This window comes from Drosophila melanogaster, chromosome Y (assembly GCF_000001215.4).
Source record: "Drosophila melanogaster chromosome Y".
Classification (NCBI taxonomy): Eukaryota; Metazoa; Arthropoda; class Insecta; order Diptera; family Drosophilidae; genus Drosophila; species Drosophila melanogaster.
Window position 1 is genome coordinate 3,262,892 of NC_024512.1, and position 9,648 is coordinate 3,272,539.

General features: G+C 40.0%; 1 protein-coding gene and 3 pseudogenes across 1 annotated transcript; 3 read left to right on the forward strand and 1 right to left on the reverse strand.

Annotated features, from left to right (window-relative positions):
- Positions 1 to 288: 288 nt before the first annotated feature.
- Positions 289 to 597, forward strand: CG46193 (uncharacterized protein; the record flags this gene model as incomplete). The annotated part of the gene is made up of 1 exon (NM_001316663.1): positions 289 to 597. The coding sequence occupies one exon, from the start codon at positions 289 to 291 to the stop codon at positions 595 to 597; it is 309 nt and encodes a 102-aa protein (NP_001303592.1).
- A 656-nt stretch (positions 598 to 1,253) lies between these two features.
- CR46151 lies at positions 1,254 to 1,527 on the forward strand (annotated as a pseudogene).
- Positions 1,528 to 2,542: 1,015 nt separating this feature from the next.
- Positions 2,543 to 3,707, forward strand: CR41423 (annotated as a pseudogene).
- Positions 3,708 to 4,196: 489 nt separating this feature from the next.
- Positions 4,197 to 5,305, reverse strand: CR40801 (annotated as a pseudogene).
- Positions 5,306 to 9,648: the final 4,343 nt, after the last annotated feature.

The following is a 9,648-nucleotide window of genomic DNA, read 5'->3' on the forward strand; positions in this document are numbered from 1 at the left end:
AGTTACCAACGCAATCACGGAACTTAAGGAAAAATACCATTGCAAGCTTTACACGCACCCCAACCACCTAGCGCGAGGTCTAATGCAGCTCAGCAGCCGTTCCCGTCTCCGGCGAAAGGACCTACCAACCCAGCGAATAAATTATTAGGGCCGTTTAATCATAGAACAGTTGGAAAAATAATACAACTGTTCAAAAAATACTTGTTATAGTTAAGATTTTTAAACTTATTGTTAGTTCTTATACAAGAAGATTCAATAAATAAAAGCAAAGTAAAAAAAAAAAGTCCGATGACAAGATCCCTGCGCCGAGCTTGTGCTAAGCCAAAAGTATGTGCCAAGCAAAAAGCCAAGAAAGCTTGTGCCAAGGTGAAGTGCACCAAACTTGGACCAATCACGAGTAATTGCTACTTTAATTTCGTGAGGTCCTACCGGAAAAAGCATTGTGACGTAAACCCACAAGAGTTGATATCAAAGGCGGCAAAAGCGTGGAGAATGCTGAAGACGCGATTCAGTCAGATCGAAAAGAATGCCATAAGAATCTGGAACAAACACAGTGAATTGCGAAGCGATCTGTTGGAGGAGGAGGAGCACGAATAGATTGCCTTTAGTCGGTATCATCATCCTTATAATTTGTTGTTTGTTTGTTCGAGTTTTCCGACCCGTTACTCAGCTAATGTGAAAACGAACGCGAAATTTTATCACTTTTCTCTGATATCGATAGATATTAAGAAATAACATGGAAAAAATTTAAAAATTTGTCCAAAGCGTGGGTGTGATTAGTTTGCCGACTTTAGAGCGTTAAAATGGGAGTGGCAAAAAGTTTTTTGACAAATCGTTAGAAATTTATATATCGACACTTTTTACCAAAATAAGCCGACGAGAAGTATTGAATATTTGAAAATAATAATAGATAATATTAATAATAATAGAGTGCCATTTCTTTTCTACTCACTTTGGACACCAAAAAGTTATTAAAAAATAAGGGTTGGCCATCCCAATTTTTTTTTTATTATATTCGGTATATAAGATAATTATTTTGTAATAAATAGTGCGGATATATATATAGTCGAACCAAAAACAAAAAGTGTTCTACTTATACGAGAGCTAGGGCAGGACTTCTGTTTGCTCTGTAGTTGTATTAGCATTATGTATTATAGCATTATCAGTATTTGGTTTCAAACGTTGGGATACCAAATACGCTATAAACTAATTTATTAGCTTCTGTTAAAAATTGTATAAGTCGAGCTTTGAAAATGGTAATGTATTTGGGGATCTTAATCCCGTTCCAGTTTCGTGAAATAAAAAAAAAGCTGATAGTTGGAAAGCCGGTCGAAACTCGCATCCTTAAATTAAAAGACATAAAGATAGTCGCGCGTGATGCCTTTGTGATCGTTAACTCCGTGTTTCGAAAACAAGTAAATTGACTTTGACATACCAGACTAGTTGTTGCTGCTGTATCTGGGCCAGAGACATGATTTCACGAATTTTTTAATAGATGTCATGGAAGTCGACGATGTCGTCCTGGACACCGTCAACTGACCAGGAAGTGAGTAATGCGCCTTCCCCGAAGCTACCACCACGGTGATCGCCTTCCCGGCCGGCAGGCATACTTCCTCCGATCGGTGTCGGATACGGAGTGACTAATAGCTGACAGACGCCCGCCTTATATAGCTCCTGGCTAGGCTTAGTGTGCCCGCCGTCTGCGTGGCATTTGCCTATATTAGTGTGGCCCGCCTGCTTTGTCCAGTGAGACCCACCGACCGATCTTATTGGCGCACTCGCTTAAAAAAATAATAGGAAATCCTTTTGTAAATAGTTACCTAATTTGATAGTGAGAATTTACTGCACGACCGGAGTAGCAAATAGGGCTTCTCAATGTTTTTGTTTAAAGAGGAGCTCAATGCTGACGACTAAAAATCGGACAGGTGGACCCGATGACGGACGCACAACTATAATTTGATTAATGTCTGTTGAAATTAATACGAGAATACATTTTTGTTTTTGAAATTCCCATACAAAGAACTTGCAACAAACGGATGAACTTTTAACTTCGTAAATACCACATGTAAGAATACTAATTTTGTAAATGAAAAGCAAAGAACTTAGCTTAGCTTAGACTCGCTCAAATGCCTATATGTGGTCAGTTCAAATATTATTTATTTTCAATATTCCCAACATTCAAATTTCAAAGCGGACTATCGATACATATTTTTAAAAACAACCCACAAAATCCATATCAATTGGAAACATATATGTATCGGCGATAGCAACTCGCACAGATGATTTTTGGATACAGCACTTGGAACCCCGTTTACCCCAATGATAAAAATAAAGAGATATTAAATAGCGCATAAATCACACAGGTTGCAAAATGAATAGAATATTGTGATCAAAGTCACCGTGTAAGGTGACTCTTCAACCATCCAGTTTACTTTGCACATCAAGCAGCCCGAGAATTTGCAATCGAAACGAGAAACTTCATCCCAGTCGGATTAGCCCATAACGTACATATGTTGGTTGTACTGTTGAATCCGGCTCCAAAATGGATCGCAAAGAAGCTGTTTTGAAGGACCAAGCGGTACGTGAAGAGCTCTCTCCAACGGTTGTCAAACCAACAATTGGCCAACAATGGTTGCCAGCCAGCTTCAAGTGCAACCAAAGGCAAGAAGCACAAAAAAGTCCTTGTGCTGGTTCAAGACAACCATCTGGCAATAAACTGGGAAGTCACAACTCTACGGCTATATCCTCCAATTCTTCAATGACGAGTAATGGTCTTCAGGGCATGCAACCAGCTGGAGATGCTCCCGCAATCTCCCTGTGGATCCGGTCGATCCGACGATGGTCAAACAGAGAGAAGACTCTCACCCGACGAGAATCAAACCCTTTTCACATATCCGCCAACTGGTACCGGTGGCCTGAGCATCACCATGAAGGACTTTATGTGTCTCAGCAAAGGATCGTATCTGAATGATATATTTATTGATTTTTATCTGCGCTGGCTAAAGTTAACATCATACCAGAGGATCTGCGCGATACGACGCACATCTTTAGCACGTTTTTCCACAAGACATAGATCACACGAACGAATCCCCAAAATACGAAGCAGACGGCGGCCCAGAAGCGTCACGAAAGGGTTGAGAAGGGGACACGAAACGTGAATATATTCGACAAGGAGGACTTCATCATAATACCATTCAACGAGCAGTCCCATTGGATACTGTTTGGATATGTTATCCAAACCTTAGAAGTCCGGTGGTAAACAATAATAATGTACAGACGACAGTCAGCGATGATATTCCATTCAAACAGCCATTGATTCTTATTTTCGATTCGTTGGCGGTCAGCTCACGATTGCCATATTGCGGGATTATCTCACCTGTGAGTACAAGGCAAAGTATCCGAATGCCCTGGCGCATATCTTCAACAAGGATAATATGCCCGCTCATAGATTAGAGGTGCCGCAGCAGCAGAATCTCACAGATTGCGGCCTATATCTGCTGCAGTATGTGGAGCAATTCTTTACAAAACCCATCATCGACTATACACTGCCCATTAAGGATCTGAGCAATTGGTTTGACCTGCTCACAGTAACCAAGAAGCGTGAGGATATAGCTAATCTCATCCAGAAGCTGATGAATGAAAACAATCCGAAGCGCAAAATTTTGCCGGTCATTAAGTTTCCCACATTAAATGGCCAACTGGTGATGGATGAGGATAGCGAGGAGGAAAATTTTAAAGAAGAGCAAAGAAGAGAACCTGCGCAATGCAAATGTAATTGTCGTAATAAGGCAGCAATTTGAGCAGTTAATAGATGAATAAATTAAATATCAAGTGAGATTTGTATTACTTCTAGTATAATATATATCTTACAGTAACTCAAAGAGGCGAACTTGTTGGCAATCAAAGCCATAAAAAAGAGCTATTGCCTTGGCATGACATCAAATGAAACGAATTTACGCATAGCATCAGCACCATTGCCCTGGCGAAAATCTTGATTTCAATTATAGATTTCGAAGGCTTTGAGTTCACAAACGATGAATCTTATCAGCGATTGTTGACGCTGCTGCAGTGCATCGATAGCATTTGAATTTGTTTTGCAAATTTGTTTGCAAGGGGACACAGATAACACACAGATCGCAACAAATCGAATGGGGTGATAACCCTCAGCTTGCCATTGGCTGTTTACCCACCCATACCAACCTGTAGCCCTTGGGCACGCCGACATTGCGATTGAGGAACCGGTGGCCAGGCGACGGGTCACCCACTCAATGGGTATCATCTGGCACTTGCGGGCGATGAAGGACTTGGCGCCGCACTGCTTCACATAGGCGGTGCGAATGCCTGCGGAATGAGAAGCATTAATTAAATAATTGATCAATCTGGTTAGAAATTGACTGAAGTGCATTATAGTTCATTTGACTTATATGGTTTAGTAACTCACCTGCCTCGTTGAGCAGCCGCACGACCTGACCGTTGGTGGTATTGGAGATCTCCGCCTTGCCGGCCAGATCGTGTGCTTTGACACCATCACCGGCGGTGATGCGATCCTTGCTGAGGAGCAGGCAAAGTCCTGGCTGCTCTGGCAGATCGTACACCTGCTTGGTTTTGCCCTCGATGATAACCTTGCCGAGTTTATAGCCCTCAACGATGCTATATAATATATGATGATACTGATTTAAGGAATGGAATTTGTTTACGAAATCCACTATTATCTTGATTTAAACAATTGAAAGCCGGCCTTCTTGTTTACAGCAGACAGCTCAATAAACAGCATTTAAAAATGATAGTACTTTATTCTTCATTATCAGAACCAGGAAAATATTCCGTTGTTTTTTTTAAGTAACCCGAATAACTGTTTTAATAAATCCAAGGCTGGCGGGAAAACATAAACAACTGTCTTGCTTTCCATCACATTAAGCTTGTCTTTTATTGATGAAAGATCTGATAAAAGATGGTAGCTTTGGTAATATTTACGTTCTAGGCACAACAATTGTTTATTAGGACTTGTGGGCTTTATGAAGTTTATAGTTTATGGTTTCGGGGAAACCTTGGCAATGGATAAACTTACTGGACGCGGTCGTGGTGGTGGACACCTCGTTAATCGCACGTTGTTGGTCGCTTCACTTTAAGAATCGAAATTGAAATCAATTGGCGGCTGTCTGTTTCACGTGTTGCGGGCTTTGCTTTATGCTCGATATTCGCTGGTGCCTTCCCCCTCGCTCTCTATCTTTTTCGCACTCTCCGCTTGGCTCTATTATTACAATCCGCAAACTCCGTCTGTATCAAAGAATCGCTCCAAAGCAACTGAGCGTCTATAGAATCGCCGTCGCGACTTTATGGCTCGATTTTTTTTATCGCGGAACCCCAACACCAATGCAAAGAGATACATGTGTTTGCGCTCGCGTGTGTGTGTTTGCGTGTGTGTGTTTGGGCTTAGAGTCGAGTATAATGCTGATTGGTAATACCCTGCAATTTCCCAAATGGCTGATGAACACGGCGCGGGGCCATTTATGTACTTGTCGCAGCGTTAACATTTTCTTGTGCCTGATCTCCCATGTTGGCAATTAAACTATTTGAGTGAAGCGAATTCCAACCGGCGTGCGCGAACGTCTGTTTGCAACTGATCGTATTTTCTACGCATCGATCTATCCTTTACACACGCTAGCTGGACTACACTAGGCGACAGCGCGACAACGCCGTCGCCTCACTCGTAACGGTACTAATTCTAGGAATGACCTCTCAATATACCGAACTCATTGCGCAGCTGCGTCTTGCAAGCACAGTGGTCAAACCATGTTAATAATATGACAGACACGTACAGTGGTCAGAATACATCCGTAATGCGACACGGCCTTCCTGACATGATACACGTCCTCGTGTGTTGTCTTAAATCTACCACATAAGTGATAATGCTTCAGGATTCCAAGGCTCTCTGGATATTTCTAAGAATGTTTTCCATTTATTCTATTTCTGATTCAAATTTTATCCTTATCATAACATGACTCAATTATTTAAATTTTCGTAACATAGTTTAAATTTAATAAATCATACCATTCGTGTAATTCCTTTAACACATTTTTCTCTTAATCTTTTAAATCAAACAAATTTTGTAGTTCCTTTTACAAATAACTAACTTATCTTTAGTGTAGTTCCTTTTACACATAATAAAATTGTCTTTAGTGTAGTTCCTTTTACACATAATAAACTTATCTTTAGTGTAGTTCCTTTTACACTTACTGAACTTATATTTTGTGTAGTTCCTTTTACACAAACTGAACTTATATTTTGTGTAGTTCCTTTTACACAAATGACCCCCGCCATAACAAGTCTCTTCTGCAATGGTGCGGTCTTCAGTTTCTCTATTGGGCAACAGGCACAACTCCCATCGTGCTGTCCCTGTCTTTACATAACTCATCGTGTATCTGATTATTTGGAACTGATCTTAAACATTCATGAGAATACTTATATGTTCGTTTACATGTTAAAGATTTTAGCGTATATCTATCTCCATCCAATAATTCAATTATCTCAAATGGCCCTTTAAATTTAGGATCGAGTTTAATTTGATGACGTTCTTCGTTTTTGAGCAAAACCCACTTTGAAATGTACTATCTTAGCTTTATTTTTATCAAACCTATTTTTATCGTATTCTGCTTGAGTTTTCATGTTCTTTTTAGCCTCCTTTCTCAAACTTTCTTTGTCTCCCTCATCATCGTTATCTTCGTTTAGCGGCAACAAGCCAAAAGGTCGATCTTCTTTACCAATCAATAATTCCAAAGGGCTAAACTTAGTCACACGATTAGTCGTGCAATTCATTGCTAGCTGCACTTCAGCCAACGCATTCTGCCATGATCTCTGACTAGACTCGACAGCCGTTAGCATACCTTTCAGGGTACTCATGACACGTTCTACCTGACCGTTTGCTCTACTTGCACCCGTAGCAATTAAATGTAGATTAATTTTTTGAGAGGAGCAAAAATCGCGAAAGCTTTTACTTGCGAAACTACGTCCTTGATCTGCTATAATTCGAGTGGGTAAACCAAACAAGGACACGGCTGATTTTACAGCCTTAATGCAGCTATCAGAATCTACATTTAGTGTGTGATGAAAATAAACAAACTTGGTGAAGGCATCTATAAGGACGATGACATATTCCTTCAAATCATTTTTGCCACTCAATTTGCCTGTGATGTCAATATGTATCGTATGCCACGGTATTTCTATTTTAGGAATAGGATGCAGCTCAGCCTGCACTTTTCCCGCTAGTGGCTTAGAAACTTTACATGTAATGCAATTTTCTACGAATCTACGCACATATTTAGGCATATTTTCGAACCAGTAATAACAATAGACTTTGTCCAGCGTCTTTTCCCATCCAAGATGCATAATGGATTCATGGACGTGATTTATGACGGCCCATCGAAAACCCCTTGGTATTACCGGCAAACATTTGGTCTTACTATTTCGCTGAATTTTTCTATGAAGTATTCCCTTTCGCAATTCATATGTTTTATCCAGATTTCCTGGGAACTCATTTTACAATTATATCTTGTATCTCAGTATCTCGCTGTTGTTCTGAAACCAACCAGTTATCAAATACCTCGGTCAAATTGATTCTTAACTCTGAAATCTTATTCATACCTTTCTGTTGTTCAAGCACTGGATTTCGAGAGAGAAAATCCACATGCGCCATTCGCTCGCATTTTCTATACTCTGTTTCGAAATCAAATGCCTGTAAAAACGCCCGGTGTTAAATCTAGTTTTGTACGGCTGGCCTTTAAAGAATTACAGTCAGTATATACTACAAATTTACGTCCCTGCAAATAATGCCGGAAGTGTTTTATAGCATTTACCACTGCTAACGTCTCCAGTTCGTATGAATGGTATTTAGATTCGGCGGGAGACGTACACTTACTGTAATACTCTACAACATGAGGTTTATTGTCAATTTTATGTAACAGGATCGCTCCATACCCAATACAACTTGCATCAGTATGCAGCTCTATTTGGTATTGCGGATCGAATATGATTAAAACTGGCGTCTTTGTCAATATAGTTATTATTTTTATTCGCACCTGTTCATGCACTGGTAACCAAACAAAGTCAGTGTTTTTCTTAGATGTGAGAAGATACAGAGGTTTAAGTGTTTCGGAGAAATTTAACACAAATTGACGAAAGTATGTGGCTAAACCAATGAATTGTCTTAGCTGTGAGACATTTTGGGGTGATGGTAATGCTTTTAAAGCTTGAATTTTTCGTGAATTTGGCCTGACTTCTCCGTTGCTTATTTCAAATCCGAGATACTCTATTTTTGTGGTGAAAAAGGGACACTTAGTGACATTAAATGAAAATCCAGCCTTACTTAATGTCTCCAACACTCTCTGGAATCTAACTAGCGCATCTTCTTTGCTTTCTGCTATTATGAGAACATCATCAATATACAAAATTGCATAAGTGTAGGCTAAATCTCCTAGGGCCTTCATTATAGCCCGTTGGAAAACAGATGGTGCGTTTTTCAAACCAAACGGCATTGTCAAGAACTCGTATTGACCCTCTGGCGTTACAAACGCTGTTCATTTAATTGAGTCCTCATGGACTGGAATTTGATAAAAGCCTTTTCTCTTCTTCACTAAGCCTATATGGCCGCCGTTGTACTGTCTTTTGCTAATCTATTAATCTAATTTCCAACTGCCCTGTGGTGACCCTAGTCTTTGGTATTCCATCAATAAACCAATCTGAAAAACATTTTAAAATTTTTTTCAAGGCTGTCTTATCAAGATCATCAAGTTCATGATTTGATTCTATTACTTCTTCATAATTGATAGTTACTAACGATTCTACTCTTTTGGTTGTGTAAATTTGAAATTTGTCAGCGTCCATGGTTACGCCAAAGCCCTGGCCTAAAATTTCACGACCAATTAGTACGTCATATTTCAAATACTTATCCATAATAACATGTAGCAAAATCTCAAAATAACATTGATCAATATTTATATTACCTAATAGTTGTTGAGTGCTACATATTGAATCATTACATATGCCGTTCAATTTTACAATATTATTAATTCTTTTGCCACTAAATTTATCGGCGACGCTTTCCTTAACCAAGGAACATTCAGCGCCAGAGTCGAAGCAAAATGGAACAGACTCACCGGTTGAACTTCTTACTATTCCTGATGGTGGAGCCACAGTACAGATGTCAACACGTTTCTCGGTTACTTGATTATTTCCTCGTGATGAAACTTTGGGAGAATTATATGTTTTCCCTTTTCATCAGTTGCCGATGCCTTTGGTGTCTGCATATTTTTGATGATCTCCATTAGGTTGTTGTTTTGCACTTGTAAAGCTGCCAGGTATGCATCGGTGTTATTTGTAGGCAAAGCAGATCCCACTTCTGATGTCGCAGCGTTAACATTTTCTTGTGCCTGATCTCCCATGTTGGCAATTAAACTATTTGAGTGAATCGAATTCCAACCGGCGTGCGCGCACGTCTGTTTGTAACTGATCGTATTTTCTACGCATCTTTACACACGCTAGCTGGACTACACTAGGCGACAGCGCGACAACGCCGTCGCCTCACTCGTAACGGTACTAATTCTAGGAATGACCTCTCAATATACCGAACTCATTGCGCAGCTGCGTCTTGCA